The sequence below is a fragment of the Fundulus heteroclitus genome, chromosome 14 (assembly GCF_011125445.2).
Source record: "Fundulus heteroclitus isolate FHET01 chromosome 14, MU-UCD_Fhet_4.1, whole genome shotgun sequence".
NCBI classification, from domain to species: domain Eukaryota; kingdom Metazoa; phylum Chordata; class Actinopteri; order Cyprinodontiformes; family Fundulidae; genus Fundulus; species Fundulus heteroclitus.
The window spans coordinates 14,605,939-14,630,163 of record NC_046374.1 but is presented as its reverse complement, the minus strand read 5'-3'; the positions used below and the strand labels follow the sequence as shown (position 1 = coordinate 14,630,163).

Genomic DNA, 24,225 nt, shown 5'->3' with positions numbered 1-24,225 from the left:
TTGTCTTTTTTAGGTTAGACCTCGATATACTTTCAATAACAAGGTGAGGTATGCCTGTAATGCAGGCTACAAACTGGTGGGTGGTCCAGAACGAATTTGTCAAGCCAATCGACAGTGGTCCAACAACAACCCTCCCACCTGCGTCCTTCTGACCTGCGACCCTCCTCCTGGTGTTACCAATGGATACTACAAGGGCTCCGTGTTCCGTGTGGGCGGCAAAGTGGAATACTTTTGTGATGAGGGTTACGAGTTTGGAGGGAACGCTGTCTGGACCTGCCTCAAGAACGGCGAGTGGGATCAGCCCGGTCCTCCGCGCTGCTCTCCAGTCAGGTGTCCAGAGCCACCTCTAGAGGAGAGCCACCTGGTCTTGAAGAGGCTGGACACTGAATCTGGAACCGTGGAGTTGTCCTGTGAGGATGGCTTTGCTCTGGAGGGGGCTAACGTGATTCAATGCACTCCATCTCAGGAGTGGAACGACACCTTTCCAGTGTGCAAGGAGGTGTTTTGTGGACCTCCGCCTGAGGTGTCATTTGGTACTCCATCCAACGCCTCCCCTCCATTCCCTTTCAGCTCGGTGGTCTCCTACACATGCATGGGGGGCTTCACATTCAAGGAAGAAGACTCTGTGTCCTGTCTAACCACCTCCCAGTGGAGTACTCCTCATCCAGAATGCGTCCCAGTTGAATGTCTTCAGCCTGTGGAGATTTCTAATGGAATCATTGACGTCCAGGGTCTGATGTACCTCAGTAAAGCCATCTATAGCTGTAAGACTGGATATAATTTAGTGGGAAACTCCACTGTCCTTTGTGGCGAGAAGGGTATGTGGATTGGTGGGGTCCCTTCCTGTCGCCCAGTAGAATGCTCCATCCCTGAACAGATACCCAGAGGGAAAGTGGTTTATACTAAACTCCAGTTTGGTCATAGTGCCACCTACTCCTGTCACCGTGGTTTTCGGCTCCACGGTCCAGAGACTCTGAGCTGCTTGGCTGATGGGGAATGGGACTCAGCACCCCCTGTCTGCATGCAGATATCATGCACTCTGCCCCAACCAATTGAGAATGGTTTTGTGGAGGGTCAGGATCACAGTTTTGGTGTCACTATTTTCTACAGCTGTTTCCCAGGGTTCCAACTTGTTGGGCAGGATCATCTAACCTGTGAGGAATCTGGCTGGTCTAGTTCTGTTCCAATGTGTGTACCCTCAGACTGTGGACTGCCTCCTCACATTGACTTTGGGGACTATGTCAGGGTGACGGAGCTGGACACTGCTCCTAAAGACACCATACCAGCTTCTCCCCTGGGGTTGAACTTTCTTCATGGGACACTGATTGAGTATCGCTGTCACCCAGGTTACAACATCAGCAGCCACACCAGGCTGGTGTGTCAGGAAGACGGGAGCTGGAATGGGACAGCCCCATCATGCATCCCAGCAGAGTGTGAAACACCGCCCAATCCAGGGCATGGCTTCTTAAACGTGACTGATGGTCCAGTTGGCAGTGTGGTCAGTTATTCTTGTGAGGAAGGGTATGAGCTGGTGGGAGAGCCTGAAAGACAGTGTGTATCAGGTAGACTTTGGTCCCCCATTGATGCCCCAGTATGTCGGCCTGTATCCTGTGGCGATCCTGGTGTTGTCACTAATTGTACAACTCATGGGAAGGATTTTGTTTACCCAGAAGTTTTGCTCTTTGAATGTTACCCTGGATTTGTCTTAAAGGGAATAGACACCATCGCCTGTCAGGCAGATGGAACGTGGAATGGACAAAAACCAAGCTGTGAGCCAGTGTCCTGCGGTCCCCCGAAAGTATCTAATGACATCACTGTCCACGGAAAAGAATACACCTATAATAATGAAATTGAACTGAGGTGTCAGCCTGGTTTTATCTTAAAAGGAACATCTAGAGGTGTTTGCCAGGCTGATGGCACCTGGAGCCATGGTAACCCTTCATGTGTACCAGCTCATTGTGTAAGGCCCTCTCCCATACCCCATGGCTACGTGATAGGGTCAGAATTTGGTTACAACAGCAAAGTTAAGTATGAATGTGATGAAGGATACAAGCTTACTGGAGATCCTACACTTGTTTGTCAGTCTGATGGACTGTGGGACAAACCCACACCCCGTTGTGACATTATTAGCTGCGATCCACCTGAGGACATCAGTCACGGCTTTGTGAATGGCTCAGGGTTCAACTATAACAATGTGGTGGAGTACATCTGTTTTGAAGGATATGAGGTCGTTGGCGATCCCATCCTGCGGTGCTCGGCTCAGGGACTCTGGGTGGGCTCTGTTCCTCGTTGCCAACCCTGTACCTGTTCCCTACCTGAGGTTCGGTTTGGGACGGTCACCGGCCCTGGCCGAGCCTGTGGAGAACGGGTACATTTTAGCTGTGATCAGGGCTACAGACTACTGGGTCCCTCTCAGGCCGTATGTGACAAGGGAGGAGTGTGGAGCCCCGGGGTGCCAGTGTGTGGCAGGGGGAAGTGCAGCGTCGCCCCACCTGTGGTCCCCAATGCAGTACTACAGGGTGGCATAGATACCTCTTCAGAAACAGTCACATACAAGTGTCGGCTCGGCTACCTGATGAAAGGGTCCCCATTCCTCTCCTGCGGAAGTGATGGCAGATGGGGGGAACCCAGAATCCGCTGTGAGCCGGTAAACTGTGGAAAACCACCTGTGGTAGCCCATGGTCAGGTGGTGGGAGGTGTCCCCACCTTTCCCAACCAGGTCACATACAGGTAAATACTCTTCTTACTTCTAGTCTACTTAAAAGTATTTATTTTCATAACAGACATAACAGAGATTGAATGGGATGTGGCCATCTTAAAACTCCACAATGTTTCTTGTCAAAACGAAGTCTGTTCATGACGTATTATCTTGTTGTTGTGGTGGTAGGAAACATGTAGTAACCCAGTTATGAATAGATTACATATTAAAAGGAGTGATAAACTCTTTCCTCTTATTGGATTTTAACAATCATGGATCATATAATTTAATCAGCGCAGGCTTTCAATACTTTGAAAGAATTGTCACTCACACAATGAAAACACCAGGAATTGTAAATAAGTGATTAGGGTTAGAAAAGCATGAAAGATATATTGAATGGACTAGTTATAAATGTATTGAATTGTTCTGCGTTCAGTTTCTCTCAAAAGTGGGAGCCCCAATTTGGAAATAATGACACATCTAAGTTAAACACGTTCTGGTTTCAATACAAAGAAAAAACAAAAAAACGATTTGCTGTTTGATTTGGCACCACTTACTATTGGGAAGACAGGGGCTAGTAAATATATTTATTTTAATTTTATGTCGTCAAACATAAAAGGCGACATTTAGCTAACTTTCATTTGTACAGCGGTCATGAGGGATACAGAACTGGAGGCTGTTCTGTGACCATCTGTTTTCTCAAGTGCAAAGAAAATGCACCAATACTCTACATTGATTATAGATTTTAATCACTATTTGTCATTATGAATCGTTTCTTTTTTGTAAAAACATAAAGAAATTCTTGGTTTTCTTCTGTATATTGCTAAAATATTTTATCATTCTCATGAATCCATTATTATTTCTTGTTTTGTGAGTCGGATGTATTGTTCTTCTAGTAAGCAAACGTAACACCTCCTTTTCTCACTTGGTATTAAAATCTTCCTTACTTGCATATTTCCTGCCCTCCAGATGTGACGATGGATACGAATTGGCCACAGGAAGAGCATCTCTTTCTTGCCAGAGCGATGGCACCTGGTCCAGACACAACATTCAGTGCCTCCCCGCTCCATGCCTGCTACCCACCAAAATGTCCATCCCCCATCTGCAAATCAGTGGGAGGGAGCTCACTCCTGTGGGGGGCACCATCACCCTCTCATGTCCTACTGGCTTCTACCTGCAGGGGTCAGCATTGGCAGAGTGTCAGGTAGGAAACAGGATGGTTGGTTGTTGATTTTTGTTTGTGTCCATTAAATGCAAATATTAAACATATATGTAAAGATCTGTATTTTTCAAGTTGTTTTTATGGTTATGTTTAAAAACCCCATGAAGGAATTCTGTTTTATCAATTAATGTTATCCTTTAGTACATTTTGTACTTGGTGTTTTGTGATTAGGTTGGAGGAACCTGGTCTCCAAGCATCATCACGGTGTCCTGTGAGATGGTGGTGTGTGAGAAACCTTCTCCTCTTCTTCACGGCATTGTGGAGGGTGACAGCTTCAGCTATGGAGACTTTGTCCTGTACTCCTGCCTGCCTGGCTTTGACTTAAAGGTGCTCATCAAGTTTACTTCTTAGCCCTTAGACAAAGGGCAAAAAATAAAAGACAGAATATCCTGTGTGATTTAGAAAAGGAAATTTCCTCTAAAGGACATCACATTCTGCAAACACGGGAGTTAGAAAATGTTAAATACAATGCTGTGGATGCCGAAGGTTATCTAATCTAAAATAGCACAGGAAACAATTGTATTTTCTGTTTTAACATTAGATGTCTGATCCAAACTATTATAGGATTTAAACAATTTCCTTAAATTATGTACTCAGGTCCAGTATTACTTTTGAAATGCCGTTTCAGACTATTAGATAGCTGCATACTTACAGCTAATAGCAAACAATTAGATAAGAGTAAATCACGTGATTTGGCCTCAGTTGTCAATAGAGGTGGTCAGTTGAAAAAGAAGTGACTTCATACAAGGGATACCCAGAGTGGTGGCCTAGTGGTTGTAGCGATGCTTCCTTATTTAAATCCCACAGACTCCCACTGTGGGTCCCTGAGCAAGACCCTTAGCCCCAGAATGCTCCCCAGGCGCCGCACAGTGGCGCCACACTGCTCCTTAAGGGATTGGTTAAATGCAGAGGACACATTCATTCTAATGTCTGTTGCAATGACAAATAAAAATAACCTCTTCCAATAGCCCAGTTTTTTTTTTCAGTACTATATCAGAGCTCCTTCTAGTGATACCGCTTTGTGTTAACAATTACATTTCACCACTAAAAATCTCTCGGCCAGAGACTGTTCGACCTTCTCTTTGTCAATTAATTAATTTCAGTAGAGGACCACAGTATAGATAGACAATCTAAAAGTAAGTAAAACTTTATTTGTATAACATCGTTCAGGATTCAAATCACAAAAAACTTGAAAAACAAAAGGTAAAAAGTACACAAGACATAATTAAGTAAAAGCAGATTTAAAGAGATAAGTTTTTAGCTGGCCTTAAAATGAAACTGGTGAGTCTGCTGATGTCAGAGTTCAAGGGTCTTGGAGCCCCAGAAGAGAAAGCTTCGTCTGCTTTAGTTTTCCGTTTTGCACGGGGGACAATCAGCAGGCCTTGATCACAGGACCTCAAGGACCTAATAGAGGTCTGGAGATGTAGTAGTTCAGAGATGACTGGTGTCTCCAAAAAAAAGTAGGATCTTGAAATGTACTTATTAAATGTTTCAATGATGAAGTTTTATTATTTTTGTCTGAGATTCAGCTCGTTTAAAGGGAGCCAGCTTTATTTTGCTAGTTGCTGGTCTCATGGACCCATTCCACCTCCTGGTGATTGTGGTTATTTTGCATCTCAAGATACCGCTACACTAGTTCGGTGCCAGAGTATTTAATTTTTTGGGGGGAAATAGAAAAAAAATGGTGGTAAGCAAGCATTAGCATTGGTTTATGCCTGGAACCAATTAAATGGAGAAAAAATAGAAATGTGTATGTTCTGAGAGCATTTAGAGATCAAGCTGATTTCTTTAACAACACCCAGCACTTTTTCAAACAGTAAAAACAATTTCTTTCTGAATGCAGAGAAATCTAAAGTGGTATTGTGGCTTCGCAGCACGTTATCGTATGCTGGCTTGGTGCAGCGGAGATCAGTATTCACACACCTTGCTCTGTTTTACCATTTACTCGTTTTCTTTCAGGGAGACTCCATCCAGACTTGCCAAGGAGATGGGACATGGAGCGGCACGCAGCCAGTGTGCGTTGGTAAGTGTGTGTGCAATTAGAAACCAGGATATATCAAAATGTGTAGGTCACCCCTTCAACATTTCATATCATATATTTGCAGTTTTAATTGTTTCAAACTAACCATCCGTCAATTTAGACACGCTTTGACAAGAGACACTTTAAAGTACCTTTCTGTATTCTTCACATGGTCACCTGGAAAGAAAAGTTGTTCCAGTTCAGCAATAAAATATATATATTTAACAACAGGAGGTCATTTAGAGTGTTTTACGTTATGTTTTAGAAGGGTCATCTGGACTAAATGGTGACAAGAATCAAAACAAAATGCAAACAGAATGCATATCAAGATTTTATGGATACAAACATATGCCTTAAATTTTAGATGAGTTCAAAAACTTTCTTAACTACAAGGAAAAATAAACCTATCCTCTAGGCTTTAAGTAATAGTGACCAAATAATTTGCTTACAGGTGCAAAATAGAAGTAGGAAGGGATGAAATGGCAATGCACAGGTACAAAGTAAAGGGGACAATACACATGGAAAAGGGATCAAATGACGCAGAGCCATGCTTAAGAACTTCATAGCAAAAATACCAAATGCTGGAGACAACAACCCACACAGCAGATCCTTTCTGAAAGGCTACTGTCAAATAATGCTTTAAATGATAACTACTGCAAAACAAAAACTGAAAATAAAGGAAAAAGGGACAAAAATTAAACAAAAATTACCTTTTACATAAAAAACAATGTTGGTTTAAATAAGCTCCACTGTACTCTATACCATGACAGTTTCCAGTGTGCTCTATTGCTTAAAACAATCTCTCAGTAATGATATGTGTAAATACCCCGACCACGACTTTTGACAGCTGTGCTTGCATGTCTGCAGCCTCAGCACGCTCATGTGGTCCTCCACCAGATGTGAAAAACGCTCAGATCCAAACATCAAGAGAGACTCACCTGCGCAATGTCACCTATGTGTGCGATGTGGGGCTGCGGCTCGTGGGCCCAAAAACGCTCACCTGTCTGGTTAACGGCTCGTGGAGTTTGCCGCCACCGACATGTGAAGGTATGGAGGGCGGAGTGTCTGTTCATTATCAAAGCCCTGACCTTTTCTCTTTTTAAATTATAATTCCTGCCACTGTCGATGCAGAGGCCGGAGGTTGCGACAGTCCCAGACAGGTGCTGCACGGTCGAGTGCAGGAGCACATCCTGAGCTCGGGGCGCGTTTTGGAGTTCCAGTGCGATCGAGGCTACAGCCTGGTTGGAGATGGTCTGGTGATGTGTATTGGGGGAAACGCCTGGAGTTCAACTTTCCCCATCTGTCAAGGTGAGAAATATGTCACAGATAGACAGAAAGAGTAAACAATATTTTCCCAAACATCATGAGGGCATTACGTATCTTCACTTCAAGCGGTGTAAAGGTGTTTTTGTTGTTGTTTTTTTTTACATGCAAAACATGTCTGCACACACCATCTGGGACTTTAACAAATGACACCGCTCAGTTGTGACATGGGTGAAGTGGGGCTGAAGTGTGCCAAAGCGGTCCCACTTGAAAATAGAACAATAGGACGAAATCATCACTGGGGGGTACGTTGCAGGGCAGCGGCCGGCGTCTGGGCCTCACACAGCTGATGTGTTTTCCTTAAGCAGCTCTCAACTAACCTGACTCTCGCCAGATGTATGTCGCTCCGCCTAGCTTCACTCACATCCATCTGGGACATCTCCCATAGAGAGTGATTTCTCGAACCAATTTTATGGTCTGGCCAATCAGGAAGTAGGGCTGGCATTTCATAGATGTGACGTAGTGGAGACGCGACCATGACGTGAGACTGTTTTGATAGCAATGGCGGCTCGCATTGAGGAAGCAAGCGTTAACATTGATGCTGCTATTTCTTCCGTGTTGTCCAATCTACCTAATATTGTTTCATTAAAAGAACATCAGAGAACGCCTCTGAAGGCTTTTGTTGGTGGAAACCATGTTTTCGCCCTTCTCCTGACCGCATTTGGCAAGTTTTGTTTTCCGAGGTGCGCCCGTGGCGGTTAGCGTGAACCATATTAGGAGGCCTTTAGTCCTCAACGCGGTCGGCCCGGGATCGACTCCGACCTGCGGCGCTTTGCACACTGAGCTATATAATACACTGGAGTGCTGATTTTGCCGAAAAACTGAAGTCACTGGCCGCCATCTTGCTACTCCCTACTCTCACAGAATCTCACAGGATTTGGTTGCAACAACAAGCAGTTTTCTGGCTGTGTGAAAACGTTTCACAGGTAATTCTACAGTCAGTGGATGTACTAACACTATCAACTACTAGGAAATTAGGTGCTGAAATATTTTACATGTTATTCATATCAAATATATATATATATATATGTATATATAAGTATGTGTATATGTATATATGTATATATATGTATACACATATTAAATGTGTATACATATATATACATATATATGGGCGACTGTGGCTTGGTGGGTTGAGTAGTCGTCTGGCAATCTGAGGGTTGTGGGTTCGATTCCAGCTTCCCCCTGCCACATGTCGATGTGCCCCTGGGCAAGGCACTTAACCCCAAGTTGCCTACCGAGCTGCGTCTCGGTGTATAAATGTGTGTGCGTTAGTGAGAGCGACTGGGTGAATGTGGCTATAGTGTACAGCGCTTTCGGTGGTCAACATGACTGGAAAAGCGCTATATAAGTTCAGTCCATTTACCATTTACCATTACACATATGTAAATATATGTTTTTGTATATTGTTATTTATATATTTATAAATGTTATATATATATATTTAAATAAATAAAATGTAAAATATTTCAGCACATGACTTTCTCAGTACTTGATAGTTTTAGAACATAACATAAAACTATATGGCATTTGACATCTTAAAAGTCTTAAGTCTCCCCTGAACTTGAGAAAATCCTCGTTATTCGATGCTGTAGCGCACATATTCCCTAGTTACTGGGGGGAAATAGGGAGTACCAATATGGCGGCTGGTGGCTTCAAAGCGACTCATTCAAACAGACGGTGATTAGCACTCCAGTGTATTATATAGCTCAGTGGCTTTGCCGCCTGTCTTCCCCCCTCTTCCTGTCAGCTCACTGTCAATAAAACGCGTGCCACTAGAGCCGCAAACACATTAAAAAAAAAAGTTTGTTTTTTTTCCTGCGTCGCTCTCATCAGCGTCACGGGTTAGCTTCGGTGTGAGTGGTTGAAATAGCACGTCGATAAAGATGACAGACAAGTGGCTTATCCAATCATATGCAAGGATTTTTGATAAGGCCCAGCCTTCAATAAAGGCAATTCCTGTGGAGAGGTCCCAGATGGATGTGAGTGGAGCTAGGCGGAGCGACATCCGTCTGGCGAGAGTCAGGTTAGCTCTCAACAGCAATTTTTCAATTCAATTCAATTTTATTTACAGTATATAGCGCCAATTCATGAAACATGTCATCTCACTTGTCAAGTTCAATCAGATTGGGTCAGAGAGATATCAATCGGTACATCAGCCACACTTGTGCCACTGAGTTCCTCCTTGGACCGTCCATGAACAATTGCCCAAATGTCTCCTCCTGAAAAGATATTAAATCTGAGTGAGGGAACCTGAAGATAAGGGACAAAACAGAAAAGCATTTCCCTTAAACTGATACCAAAAAGAAGAAGAAAGAGTCAGGAACAGGTTAACATCAGGTTATGCTTTATATGTGAAAATGTAGAAAGACGACCTGAATTCTTTAGATGCGTGGGTTAAGGAGTTATGGTTGAAAGACTGAAGCCTTTCCTTCCTATAAAAACATCTTTATCTGGCTAAATCTACCATAACCTCATGGGAGATTGTGTTCTGGTATGCTAAAACCATACCACAGTGAAATGTGGTGGAAGGCGCATCATGCTGTCTGGGTTATTTTTATTCACATGGAAAACTACGATTCTAAATATCAGTCAGCTTTAAGCGTCTGCTACAAAGTTGACAGTCAGGACGGGTTTTGTGTTTGAGCATCACAGGGAGTCCGAGCATCCATTCAAGTCAGCGTAAAAACTATTTCAATCAAAAGAAAATCAAAATTTTGAAGAAGTAAGAGGTCACTTGAAGAGGGCTGTAGACGAGATATAACCTCATACTCTGATAGATAATGAGAACTTTTTCAAGGCAAAGTAGAAACATCTTACCGAGTCAAGATGTGGCTGGAGGCGGAAATGTTTAAAAAAACAAAATGTGCTTCAACAAAGTTTTAGTCAACCACCTACACTTGTCAAACTGGATTATTATTTTAAATTCTTCTTCTTTTTTTTACTTGTTTCCCTTTAATGGTTTTGTTTTCCAGTTGCATTGTATCAGATTAAAGGAGAAAAGGGTTTTGCAATAACTTGGCATGTTCACAAATATGCTTGGATTTTAATTGGAGTGTGTGTGTTTCTGAGTTACAACGTATCTGGAGTCCATTTCAAAATGTATTCATGTGTGTGTGTTTTTTTTTATTTGTAAACCATTTCAGCATTTTTAAAAATTGTGGTATTCATGCAACCTTTTTGCTTTTAGTAAAAGTAATGTTGTAGTCAGCCTTGAGTAGAATGGAAAAATACAAAGATCCTTCATTTTCCCACAGGGAAAGAATCCAAGTTTGCCAGCAGCAAAGAGCAAATTTACAACACAGGAAATAAATACTGCCCAAATATTAAAAACAGCATAGTCAAGAAATTAAAGAGGTATGGAACTGAATAGTATGATTCCAAGAAATGTGTAGAACGTGCATTCATTGTTATGCATGACAAACACCTACATACTATCTACAGTAATGAAAAAGACTAAAAGCAGCAGAGATGATAAACATTTATTTTTTTGTAGGGAGCAGTGATGATTATAAACTCTAATAGCTGCTGGGAGGAAGGGTCAGCGGTAACGCTCCTTAGTGCACCTAGGATGCAGCAGTCTGTCACTGAAGAAGCCCTCCAGTTGCAGTTCATGCATAATGTTATGCATCTTTTTTTGGCAAATTATTAAAATTTGAATTCATGGTGTGTTTCCTTTACAGCAAAGTCTTGCCCGCTGCCCCCGGGCTTGATGAGAGGCGCCAACAGTGACGGATCGCAGCAGCAGAGGTTTCATGTTGGACAGTCCGTCCGCGTTACCTGCTCCAAGGGACAGCGGGTGAAAGGCGGCGGCACCATCACCTGCAGGCCAGACCAGACCTGGACCCCCCTCTCCTCAGTGTGTGAAAGTAGGTCACATCCTTGCATCCGAGAGATTAAGTGCCATATTTAAACAGACCTTTATTCATTTAGGGAAATAGGCTTAACATTTACTCTCATAGCTACACAATATTTCATTTGCAACAGAAATTAGATTGTCTGCAGCAGTGATCTATACGTGGATAAAAAGTTATATCAATGGCAAATTAAATAGCATCCTCCTTTTCTGTCAGTACATCAGCCAATTACTAGCATTTAATTTAAAATATTTGTTACTTACTGTTAAATTGACAGAAGTTAAATTTATACACAATCATTACAAGTTTTTGCAACAGCATATTTTTCTGTGTTTATCTGACTGATTTATAACCTTAGACCTGATACTGTCTAAATACAGGTTAGATAAAATAAAAACCTTGTGCTAAAATGTAACTTCATATTTAAAAAGGATTTAGATGGACCATTTTTCAATGAAACTTTTTTTTTCTGAAATATCAGTAAGTAGTATTGCTTTTTCATAATGAATCTGAAAACTAGGTGATGGGATTCACTCTTGTTTGAGCAGATCTGATTTAATTTATTATCATATCAGGACAAGGTATTTTTGATGATGGTAATATGAAGAATAAATTTACTGCTCTGCCCGCCCCTGCATGCTCTTGTAGCCTTGCATCAGCTGCTCCTCTCTCCTGCATGGCTTCTCCTTTTAACTCTCCTGGTTAGTTAAATTGTTGTCATTTCTTTCTTTCCATTTCCTTAGTCAAAAAAAAAAATGCTGCTGCATCAAACCCTGCGTCTGTGTCCTTTTGGCTGAAACAATTACACTCACCTCTACGGCTTTGCCTAATATACTTTCCTTTCTAAGTGCAGCAGTCCTGAATACGGGGCTCAGTGGTGATGATGATGTTGCTGCGAGTCTTTTCATCAGTTTGCACGGTCTTTATTTTCCTATATGCATGTTTATCAGCGTCCTTTCTGTCTAAACTGAACTGTCAAACAAAGCTATAACTGAGCCACAGAAGTAAGCCGCACACAGTATTTGTCCATTTTGGATACTGCATGAAAATCACGAGCTTCGTGATGTCACAGAAAATATAATCATCACAAATCCTTTTCTCTGGTGCACAATAACGTAATCCTTTTGTGTGATCGCACAGGGGCAGATTAGCTGAAATCGCACATATTTACCATTATCGCTGAATGGTACTGCAGGATTTTACATTCTCTCTATTATCTCTAGCATGTTTAAAATTGCAGCAGTTAAGTTAGATGAGAGTTAGAAAAAAAAAAACATACTTTAGTGAGTAACTCGTGGCTGTTGTCCAGGGGTGTCCTGTGGCCCCCCACTCCATGTGGCCAACGGGTTGGTGCGGGGGGCGGTGTTCCAGTTCGGGGACGTGGCGGTGTACTCGTGTTTCAGCGGCTACACCATGGAGGGCGTCGGAAGGAGCAGGTGTCAGGAAAACGGCACCTGGACGCCCCCTCCCACATGCAGAGGTAGAGAGAAGAGTGAAGGGACTCCTATCTGAGGGAGCTTCCCGTTTTAACAATATATATATAGCTTAATGGGGCTCTGCGACTCCATTAAGCTTACCTCTTAACTGAACTACTGCTTTTCTGCAACAGGTCTTTTTGATCTTTCCTTTTTGCATGTAACACCAAAGAGGCCAATTTGAACCTATTAATCTTAATTTGGATCCGTGTTTACGAATACATGTTAGTGAGTTTATTGGTTCAAAAACATTCTGGAAGCATAAAGCTGAAATTATATAATTTAATTATCTTAAAAACAACGATTATCAAGAGCGTTTGTGGTCTTACACCTGCTGTTATATCTGTATATGTGGACACGGAGAAAAGACATAAAATTTAGTAAGTCTATGTGGAATTTAATTCAGTTTCACGGAAGAAAACGGAAAGAAATGTTCGTGTCCAGGCAGCATGAAATTTCCTTATCGACACTGTATCTGTTTTACATGTGAAAAACAAGTCCAGGCCAGCTTTCTAATAACTGCTCTGATTGTCAGTTTGCATTTGTCATCCGTACGTTTCCAGGTAATTAGTCTGTTGCATGAGATCTAGCTCGTCTGTGTGCATGAGGTCTCACGCTGAAGACGTGCCAAACAGGTCCTTCCTGTAGAACCTGTTGTTCTTTTCTCCCTTCACCGTCCACTCTGTAGCTCCTCCAACGTCAGTCTCTAAGCCATTGTTGTTTTGTTCGTGTGTGTCTCCTCCCTCAGCGGTGTGTTGGCTGCCGTGTCAGAACGGAGGAATGTGCCAGCGGCCCAACATCTGCGCCTGCCCCGAGGGGTGGATGGGCCGGCTCTGTGAGGAGCGTAAGTACGACTTGGTTAAGTCTGTTTCAGGGAGCGCCACTGGCATAGTACATATTGTTCTTCACACGTTTTGCCACCAATTTCATTTCGAAGCATTTGTTTTGGTGGGGAAATATTATATTATTAAGAAATATATATTTCTATGCAAATTGACCAGTCCCACAGTTGTTGGCACGGCTGCTGTTAGTGCTTTTTACCATCCTGTTGTGCAAGCAGCAAAGTAATTAATCTTCTCTCAAAGTATTTTACAAGGTTGAGGCAAAACAGGTTTTTGATCAGTTGGATCGTTGATTTGTTGAAAGACTAGTCGGGCAGCATTGGAGGAATCTTAAAAACCGGATCAGTGTTTGAACTGCTTAGCCCCGGTAGAGCTTTCTGAGTTATCTAAGATTTTAGCTTCATCTTCAACTTGTATGTTACACCCAATCCCAACCAAATTATTTAAGAAAATATTCCCTTTGATTAACGCCCCCATTTTAGATCTGATTAATCTATCCTTAGCAAATGGATATGTACAACACGCTTTTAAAACAGCTGTTTTTACGCCTTTACTTAAGAACCCCTCTCTTGATCAAGATGACTTAATAAATTACAGACCAATATCTAATGTTCCTTCCTTATATAGACTTCTTGAGAAAATAGTTGCTAATAAAGTATGTGAACATTTACACAGTAATGAGTTTCAGTCAGGCTTCCAGAGCTCATCATAGCACTGAAACAGCTCTGCTGAAAGTCACTGATGGTTTAATGATTCCACTCCATGTTAATAATAAATCTTTAAACTCCAGCGTTATTCATGGAATACCTGGGCCAATTTTCTTCATTATGTATATGATTCCAATTGGTAAAATAAAAATATATGACAGCATGGGATTAACTTTCACTGTTGGATAAAACTCAGCTATATTTATCCATAATTCCTGACGAATCCAATTCATTACTTCAACTACAGGCATTTCTTGATCAAAGCCTGCATGACTTTAAATTGTCTGCTATTAAGTTCAGACAAGACAAAAGTTGTCATATTTCCAGGCATCAAAGCCTAGCGGAACAAAACAGTTTTTAATTGTTTTTTTTTTTAAATCTCTAAAAATGAAATAAAACGAAGTTACAGAGATATATCGCTCTACGGTTTAGGAGCCACAGACTTAAAGGCCCTGTTCCCCCATAGTTTTCAGGCTTGTGTGAACAACATCCAGAAGGTTTTGGCCTTTTGACCGAAGGCTACGAGGAGCAGAGTGTTTAGTTAAAAGCTGACATGGAGCCTGGCCATTACAAGAATATCAGTGGATTTCTGAAATCACTTGGGAGCAAATGTGAGGAGTGAAAAACTGGGGTGATATGGGAGAATTTACCTGATTTAGTAAAAAGTCTGGCTGTTGCATTCTGAATAGCTTGGGAACAAGAGTTGTTTGTACTCTGACCCAAGATTGAGATGGGATAAAAAAAAACTTTTTCTGTGGGTTTGGGATGGAACAGGAATGAAAATCCACTCCTGTCACCCTCTAAAACCTTTCTGATTGGATTGCAAGGTGTCAATCACAGAACAAAAGAAAGGCTTCTAGGGAAACATTATAATACTACGCTAGAATTTTAATTTGTTTTAATTTACACATCTTCATCTTGATCAGTGGTGCAGTTAAACGTCGTGGGCATAGCCTCTTGTCAACCATTGTCCATTATGTTCAGGTGAGAACACGATATCTGTTTTCCTTTAACATTTTAAAAATATTATGTATCGATGTGAAATATTGTTTAATGTACAAATTTAATGCGACTTAAAGTTGTCAAAGATAAAGAAAACGAGTAATTATTTCATCTATCATTCGAGCAGCCTGATAATGGCAGAAATCACTGGAGGATGAAGGTTTAGAGGGCCCCAGCTTTAGTTCCAGGTCTAATGAAAAGCAAACGTCAAGCTTTGTCTGTCAGCCCTCATCTTGTAAATTGGTTTTGTTACCATGTTAAGTTACTTCCTGTTTGACTGCAGCTATCTGCATCCTGCCGTGCCTGAACGGAGGGCACTGCGTGGCCCCATACCAGTGTGAGTGTCCTGCTGGGTGGACGGGGACCCGATGTCAGACTGGTGAGTTCACTCAATGACAGTAATCATGGTTATTTATATATTCTGGGAACATCAGCACTGAGAGTACTTTTTAACAGAGAACATATACTGAATTTATTAATCAATCAACCTGTCTCCTTTGACACCAATATTTAAAATATAGGAGTATTTTAGTCTTTCATAATCTAGAGTATTTGGTGTGGAATGCTTTTTATTTCTAGCAGGGTCTGCTCCAGTTAATTTTATCTTTAAAAAAAATAACATATTACCCAGAGACACCTCAGCAGGTGTTGCATTGACAAGACTGACAGTGTTTGATCTTACAATAAGAAATCCTTTAAAAAAAAAACAGCCCCAGCAGAGTTACCATGCAAGATGTAGATGGAGGGTGGTAGTGTTTATTTATCTTGCATTTCCTCGTTAGAGGATTATCCTCGTAATCGTTCATAACAGTTTATGAAACCAGCATCAGTTCTTTGTCAAATTAAATGCAGATACATTTTCATCCATCCATAGAGAAAACAAAACAGCAGTGATGGTTCTGATGGTTGTATCGCTGTTTCTTACTCTTTTTCTCTCAGCTGTGTGTTCATCGCCGTGTCTGAACGGAGGACGATGCATCAGGCCGAACAGATGTAGCTGCACTCCTGGTTGGAGCGGACACAACTGCTCCAGGTGATCACACGCAAACAAGAGATTAAAAAAATAAAAAAATAATAAAAACTAAGAAAACGTTTACTACAACCTTACTGACATAAAAAAAAACAGGATAATGCTGTTGCCTTCACTATAAAACACAGATTGGAGCTCAGTCATCGGACTGAGCTGTGATGACGCTACTGATGGTATTCCGGATGCCAGAAGGACATTTTTTTTTTATTTTAGAGCGAAATTATTCAGCACAAGATTACTTTGTTTATTGTGAGAGTATATGGTTTTTCCGTAAAATAACTTGAAGTTCATTCAGTATCACAGAAAGTCCTTAAATGGACTCAATAGATTTATTTCAACTGCCCAGAAACGAGGCCAGATTATACTGTGCTTCTCGGTAAACCTTTAAAGTGTAACTCACCCCAGGGTTTCCGCCAGAAAATTGGGTAATCCTGGGCGCACTGGTGGCGCAGGGGAGAGCGCGACCCATGTATGGAGGCCTTAGTCCTCGCGGTCCTTTGCCGCGTGTCCCTCTTCCACCCCCTTCCTATCAGGCTACTGTGTTAAAAAAAAAAAAAAAGGAAATTGGGCAATCCTGGTAGGAGGTGTTGTGGTGGGATGGGGATTTGGAAGCATGTTGTGTGTTACCGCTCGAAGGAGGGGCGCAGCCCATTAAGCAGGTACCCTAGTGGGCATGAAACTAATGACAGCTAGCGTTACCTTATTTGAGCTTTCCTGGATGACGTAAAAGCATAACCTCACCCTCAGACAAAATTTGAAAAATGCCATTTAAGTGGGCAGTACCAAGAGCCTCTGAGGGCTAAGTGGGGGGATGAATGGTGGGGGGTAAGCGGGGCTGTGGTCAGGACGAGGAAAAGTGGCAGCTAGCTCAGTTTGGCATATTGAAGCATATAGAGTGACGCTGGTGGTTACTCCACAGATCGGTCTGTTGAGGTGGACAATTTCTCATACTCCCCGTCACCGGAGGTTAAGGGAGGCTTAGTTGAGCCTAGCTGGCCTGAGCCTTATCGAGCTGGAGGAGCAGATCCATGTTTTAGGAACCTGGACAATAATCTGAAGTTGTGCTGCATGCAGGCATGCCTATATCCTCAATTTCAAGCATCAAAAACCACATCATTAAATTGAAATTTCTAATCAGGGTCCTTATGCCGTGAAAAAGTATGGAGTTGTCTCTGAATATTTTCCAGGTCTGGAAAATTAATTCATTCATTCCTTCCTTCTGATCGATTACATATTTAAAGCCCGTGTGCGTTTGTCTTAAATGTTAGTATTTTATATTTTGAAGTAGATGCAAAGGACTGCAAACTCTGAAAATTTGAGTCTACGAAAGTCTTCTCAGTTTTAAATAAAAAAATGTGCATAGGGTTGCTTAGTATGGGCTTGAAACAAATGTTCATAGGATACACTTAAACTTTTCCACATATCTTTTTTAGGATTTCTTGTCAAAGACCAGGGGTCTGCAACTTGCTTCTTTTTGATTATTGCATAATATTTCAATTAATGACATTGATGACATTGATGTGTTAGGAGACTGAAGACTGAAAGGTCTGAGGGTCATGAAAATGTTGCAGTACACTGTATAGAACGCTATTAAAGCCTGCTATTGAGATTATCTTTCCATCATCACAGGAAACATTTTTGGTCTGTTTCTCTTCCAATTTCCTTGCTGCAAGAAGGGTCCATCAATGTAAACCATGCATTGAAACTAAAGGACTCGAAGTGCTCTCAATTAATCCTTTCCATTTGTTGTTACAGGAAGAGGAAGTCGGTATACTACCACTTCTGAAACCTTCACTCTTCTCCACGTGGAACATCTTATGAAGGGAATCCTTGTATAAATGACTCATGTAAACCATCCACTCATCTCTGCACAGGCAAAGCAAGAACCATTCTGTAAATTAAAGCTGTATTTTTTCATATACAGACTCAACAGTATTAAACATTTGCTGCTATATACTTGTATGATGTGTAAAAACTATTTGATTTCATGGTCCAGTGTATATGTGTAAACTATTCACCTTTTTATTAAAGCATAAAATGCCACTAAAAACTCTTTGTTCTCTTTTTAATAACTGTGCATTAAAATATGACAGTGTTCCTAGCATTTTATAGTTGAAAGCAGATATTTACACATACTGCATAAATAAAGACATAACCTTTTTTTCCTTACTGCCCGACTTTAAATCAGACCAAATATTTCCTGTTTTGGTTCGGTTAGGATTGCCTAAATAATTTTTATTTGCTAAATGCTCTCAGGCTTCCAAGTGTCCACCTTCTTCATCCAAATCTGATGATGGTCGCTTCGGCCAAAGACCTCAATTTTAGTTCCATCAAACCCCAAAGCACCTCTCATAATGTTCTCTGTCCTTATGTGTTTTTTCTAAACTGTAATCTGGCTTTTTTGGAGCGATGGCTTCTCCCTCCATTGGGTCTGTCCCAATAGGCTCTGTGCACAATATGGCTTCTGTCAACTTCCGGTTGATTACATGTCGTGTTGACCACTTCCGGTGTTATTATCCTACAGAGACCTTTTAGCACACGAGCATTGGCATTGTTAGTGAAGAAACATTAGTGTTTTTAAGGTTCAACGAAGGCGTTTAACTTATCTAAAGTTAGGAGTTTCAGGGCTACACTGCTGCGTACCTCGCTGTACCAATTCGTGGCTTTACAGTCGTAACACGAGTTTCCATTCATTCCTGGGTTGACGATGCTGTGCGTCTCCAGTGGCTAACTAAAATACGACGCGACTTCACTCTCACAAAAGATACCCGAGTATGTAGCCGGCATTTCTTACCGGGAGATGTAATGGAGACTCCTGGTGGATTGAGGAGCCTGAAGAAAGAGGCTATACCTCATACAACTACTCATTGCCTCCTCCAAGGCTCAGTGGGTTACAATGCTGTCCTCCGGTGGATAGCCCTCCCGCAGACCCAGCAGAGGATCCAGACACTGAGAGGGATGTGACCGTGGCTCCAGCTCATGACTATCATGTCTCTGTGATGACGGGACAGATTGCCAACTAGTTGGTAAATGAAACCGAGGCGCTGCACAGCATCACTGAACAGCTTGGAGTCCAGGTTGAGGAGCTACAGCTACGGAGCCGCTTTTGTTTGGGGCGAATTGCAGGCTAAGATGATGACATCCGCTTTTGCACCAGGTACGTTTGTACAATTTTATAAGTAGTTATTATTACTGTTAAAAGTTTCGTTTTGCGAGATGAACGTGTAAGCGACGCTCTTCCTAGTAAAAGCTAGCCTAGCATGATATTAGCATCAGATGTCTCCGTCTGCAGCTCCAAACAGCTCCTGCTTCGTCCTTCAGTCACAGCGTGAACAGTAATTAAGATTTCTCTAATCACTGTCAGTCAAACATTAAAACTATAAAGTGCATTGTTGAAATGTAGTTACAATGTGTGTTGTTGAGGCTTAATGCACCGAAAACTGGGACAGAGGTAGGGCAAACAGTTCATTGTTTACATTACCTTTAGCTTTAACTTCAGGGAACATACTAGTCTTTGTTTTACTTCATATTGGCAAATAGGTGTAACTCGCTGATATTGACTTTAAGCAAGTCTTGGAGGCAGCGAGTGTAAAAAAGTGTCACTGTTTCTCCACCAGGGAGACAGAGACCGGAAGTGCCGGTAGTAACGCTTCTCAAAGCGGAAGTAGCGTCAAGCCATTATAGGTGAAGAAATAAATAAGAATTCCTCTATACAGCCCTCAAATGTGAAGTTAATGGTACACGATCACGGCTAGTATAGCAGATTCTGATTTTTCTGGCATCTCCTCCGGTCCGCTCAGCCCCCAGCCACTTCACAGGCCAACCAAACAGCGCCTCTCTACTGTCGCCACATGTTGGCTCACTTCAAGGGGCAGCACTGCAATGAAGGTCTTAACGTAAAGAACACAAGTTTACACTAAGTTTATCTAAGCATCTTGGACAGGGCATATCTAATTAAACATTTACTGGGTTTGTAAAATCTCACACTCTGTCATATAAAAGTTACCATTGTTGCATTTTATGTTTGGATTTTTGTGAAATATTAAGAAAGCAAAATGGTTTTAATCTCTCACTGTTCCTCTGTAGCTCTCTCCTGAGTGACTCCAACATGAAGGAAACAACCCATCCATCCATCCATCCATCCATCCATCCATCCATCCATCCATTTTCCGACACGCTTATCGCTGCTGGGGTTGTGAGGGGTGCTGGTGCCTATCTCCAGCTGTCAATGGGCAAGAGGCGGGGTTACACCCTGGACAGGTGGAAACAGCCCATATAATTCTCAATTTCTTTAAACACATCAGTTATAACTGGAAAAAATAGAGGACTTAATGTACTACCTTGTGGTGTCCCATTTATGTGCCATACTTTCCTAAAAGAGACTTTCTAACTCTTACCTGCATTACTCGGTCAATTAAGAATTCAATTCAATTCAATTCAATTTTATTTATATAGCGCCAAATCATGAAACATGTCGTCTCAAGGCACTTTACAAAGTCAAGTTCAATCATATTATACAGATTGGGTCAGATTATACAGATTGGTCAAAAATGTCCTATATAAGGAAACCAGTTGATTGCTTCAAAGTCCCAACAAGCAGCATTCACTCCTGGAGAAGCGTAGAGCTACAGGGAGAGTCGTCTGCATTGTACATGGCTTTGCTGCAATCCCTCATACTGAGCAAACATGAAGCGACAGTGGGAAGAAAAACTCACCATTAACGGGAAGGAAAACCTCCGGCAGAACCAGGCTCAGTGTGAACGGTCATCTGCCTCGACCGACTGGGGTTACAGAAGACAGAACAGAGACACAACAAGAGAGACAAAAAAGCACAGAAGCACAAATTGATCCAGTAATCTGTTCTACATTAGATGGTAATAGTGGTGATCTATCTTCCTTGGATGATGTCACAGTTAACAGAACGCCAGACCATGTGTACCTACTATGAAGAAAAGAAAGAGAGAGAATAGAAAGTTAAAGCAGAAATGAAAACACGTAAAGAACAGTAGAACTCTATAGAGTGAGAAAATTAGATCCTGATGTCCTCCAGCAGCCTAAGCCTATAGCAGTAAAACTAAAAAGGTAGCTCAGAGTAACATGAGCCACTCTAGTTATAAGTTTTGTCAAAAAGGAAAGTTTAAAGATTAGTCTTAAAAGTAGGCAGGGTGTCTGCCTCAAAGAAGAAGTTTTCCAAATATTGATAAATGCTTTCATCAATGCCCTTTTTACTCAATTTAATCATTGATGCTTCTCTCCACATCATATCATAGGCCTTTATGCGTCTAGGAAAAACTGCCAAATCACCTTCTTTGTTTACCTGAGTTTTTTTTAACTCATGCTGCAAAAGTATTGCCGTGTCAATTGTGTTTCTTTGCCTCCCCAAACCACTAGTTTCAATAAAAAAGGTAAATCTTTCATTTATCACAATTTAACACCTAACAGGAAGCAAAGGCAATTGTCGTGTAATTTCCTGGGTTTGTACTAATCGTTCCGGGTGTTAGTATTGGTATCAGCCTCTTTTCAATTTTAATGAAATTTTTCACATTCCCATACTGTATTATACAAGTCTAATACAATCAACTGTGAATACTCGTTATGTTTACTTATCATTACACATGAAATATTTGATCACTTCCTGGAGTTGACAAATTAATTTTCTCAGGGCACAGCTTAACTCAGCTGTTAAAAAAAATGCACATTAATTAAATTGTACTGTTTTGTATTTCTCCCTGTCAGCTCAACTAAAATTCCAATCAGGCCACCCTCCAGCTCTTGCTTATTCAAGCCAACATCAATCATTATTGGAAACGATCACATCTAATTGGTGCGTCTTTAATAACACTCCCAGAACAAAGCCCTGCCAATGAATCAGAAACTAATGGAAGACCAACAGCGGTCTCTGGACCAGTTCTGATGTTTGATCTTGTTCTGTCTCCATTATTAATGCATACAAGATTTTCAGACTAGCTGTTGATCTAGCTGAAAAAAATGATGAATCCTTTTAACTCCAAACCATTTCCTATCAGCTAGCATTCTATTAAAGCAATATTTTTTGGTCTCCTGAACCAGTTTGTGTGCCATCTTCCTCTAGTTTTTTTTTATCTGCTCCCAGGAAATACTCCTCATCCCTAAAAAGAAAAAAAAAAATATATATATAAAAAATCTCCTTTTACAATGACCTTAATCCTTTCAGTTTTATGTTTCACCCGATCAGTGCAAATAATGACAAATGAAAAAAACGAAACAAAATAAAAAAAATCCCACTATGCTGCTCTGGTTCTTGTCTTACTGCTTAAATGTCACCTAAAAAGATTTTTTGTTGCTCCTTAGGTTATTTGTTGCCTTTACCTATATGGAACCCCAACCCCTCCCATTCTGAACTCACAACCTTTGTGTCTTGCCCTGCGTCGCCCACCCAAAGTTACAGCATTTATCCTGCACATCATTTCCACATCCATGTATCATGGGCTCCCCTCCACATTTGAAACATCTTAGCTAATTAACTAGTAAATGTTAACAGGTGTGACTGACTGCTGAGGAGGTGAAGTGAAGACGACAGAAAACAACTGATGACAATGAAAACTAACAATAAATGAAGTCAAACCAAACCCAAAAGACATGAAAAAATGAAAATAACAGAAAAACAAAGCCAAACCAAAACTCAACCATGACACACACTTCTTTTTTTCCCCCTTCAGCGGCAAAACAAAACCCCTTAACACTGAAAACTTGTTCACATGTTTTATTTTTCTTCCAGCTCTTACTTATACTTGACTTTGTGACGATCTAGTGCTTAAAAATCCCCCATAGGTTTGTGCTTGTAACTGGATAAAATGTTAGAAAAAAAAAAAAAACAAGCAACGTGAATGTGGTGTTTTTGTGGCACAAGTTTATAATATTGAAAGGAGTGCAGATCTATTTGGATAGAAAATGTGATTGTTGCTCTTGAACAGTCTCCAGTACAACCCGAACTCTCACACACACACACACACACACACACACACACACACACACACACACACACACACACACAAGAAGGGGGTTATATTCAGGGAAAAGTCATACAGATATTAATCATCTGACTTCCCGCTATGTTCCAGTCTTTACTGCACGTGGGTTTCTGTAGCAATGGCCGTCGTTTCCCAAAACTTTTGCACAACATAGACACAGGCCTCCCGTCAGTTTCCTCATTCAGTGTCCCAACAGTGGCTGCAACATCGGCTCATCCCTTCAATCAGAAACAGCCTTCGTAGCAAAGAAACCAATAATTGTGTTTTCTATAGCTCCTTCTGCAGACACATGCAGAGCAAATAGTTACTGGGGGCTTTATTTAAAAAAAAAAAAAAGGTAACAAACAAGGTTTAGTGGACATACAGTCTTGGGGGAGGATATTGTTTGCCTAAGAGTCAATACAGTCATGGGAAAAACAATGCACTGTCTCTATTTCAACATGATTAAGAGGGAGGAAAATAGCAGCATTACCAGCCTGCCAATAAAAGCAGGAGCTTTACAAGGTTGCTGGTCTGGGAGCATCCGCGACATCAAGAAGGGAAGGCATCAGCGGCGGCCTTAGAGAATCAGTTGTTGTTGCTCACCAAGCTGGGGAAAAGTTATGTTGCCATTTCCGAACCGTTTGGAGCCCATCAATGAGGAAGAACACACACACACACGCGCGCACGTAAAACATGGAAGACAGCTGAACATCGTAATAGTGGTAGATGGTTTTTTTGCTCGTTCAAGCAGAGTCAGACGCTGACATCCTCAGTGAATCCGCAAAACAAAACTCCAGCGCTTCTTCCTGAGAATAGCCGTGTCAGAGGAAATCAAAATCCATTTGCTTACAAAAATCTGACTTTGAAGGACTACCTTGTTTCATCACAGAAATGAAGTATTACAACTGTCAAGCTGACTGGATATAAAACCACGAATCAGTCTTCAGGTCTCCAACTCAGAAATGAGGAAGAGAAGTCCTGAAATCTTACAACTGTATGCATCCGTTTTATAGCTCTTGTAATGGTTAAAAAAAAATGTATTCCCTTGGGACACGTG

The 24,225-nt window shown here is 41.4% G+C and overlaps 1 protein-coding gene across 3 annotated transcripts in view; it reads left to right on the top strand.

The window, feature by feature from the left end:
• Window positions 1–18,226, top strand: part of svep1 (sushi, von Willebrand factor type A, EGF and pentraxin domain containing 1) — a 121,345-nt gene extending 103,119 nt beyond the window's left edge. For 2 of the 3 annotated variants that reach the window (XM_036146346.1, XM_036146345.1), the window contains exons 38-49: window positions 14–2,730; window positions 3,668–3,902; window positions 4,092–4,247; window positions 5,880–5,943; window positions 6,808–6,987; window positions 7,072–7,248; window positions 10,947–11,132; window positions 12,430–12,600; window positions 13,344–13,439; window positions 15,430–15,525; window positions 16,086–16,179; window positions 17,932–18,226. In XM_036146346.1, coding sequence (XP_036002239.1) covers window positions 14–2,730; window positions 3,668–3,902; window positions 4,092–4,247; window positions 5,880–5,943; window positions 6,808–6,987; window positions 7,072–7,248; window positions 10,947–11,132; window positions 12,430–12,600; window positions 13,344–13,439; window positions 15,430–15,525; window positions 16,086–16,179; window positions 17,932–17,962 — 4,203 coding nt within the window. In that variant the 3' untranslated portion in view covers window positions 17,963–18,226. The remainder of the gene's footprint in view (window positions 1–13; window positions 2,731–3,667; window positions 3,903–4,091; window positions 4,248–5,879; window positions 5,944–6,807; window positions 6,988–7,071; window positions 7,249–10,946; window positions 11,133–12,429; window positions 12,601–13,343; window positions 13,440–15,429; window positions 15,526–16,085; window positions 16,180–17,931) is intronic. The other variant, XM_036146347.1, reaches the window with a different exon arrangement.
• Window positions 18,227–24,225: the final 5,999 nt, after the last annotated feature.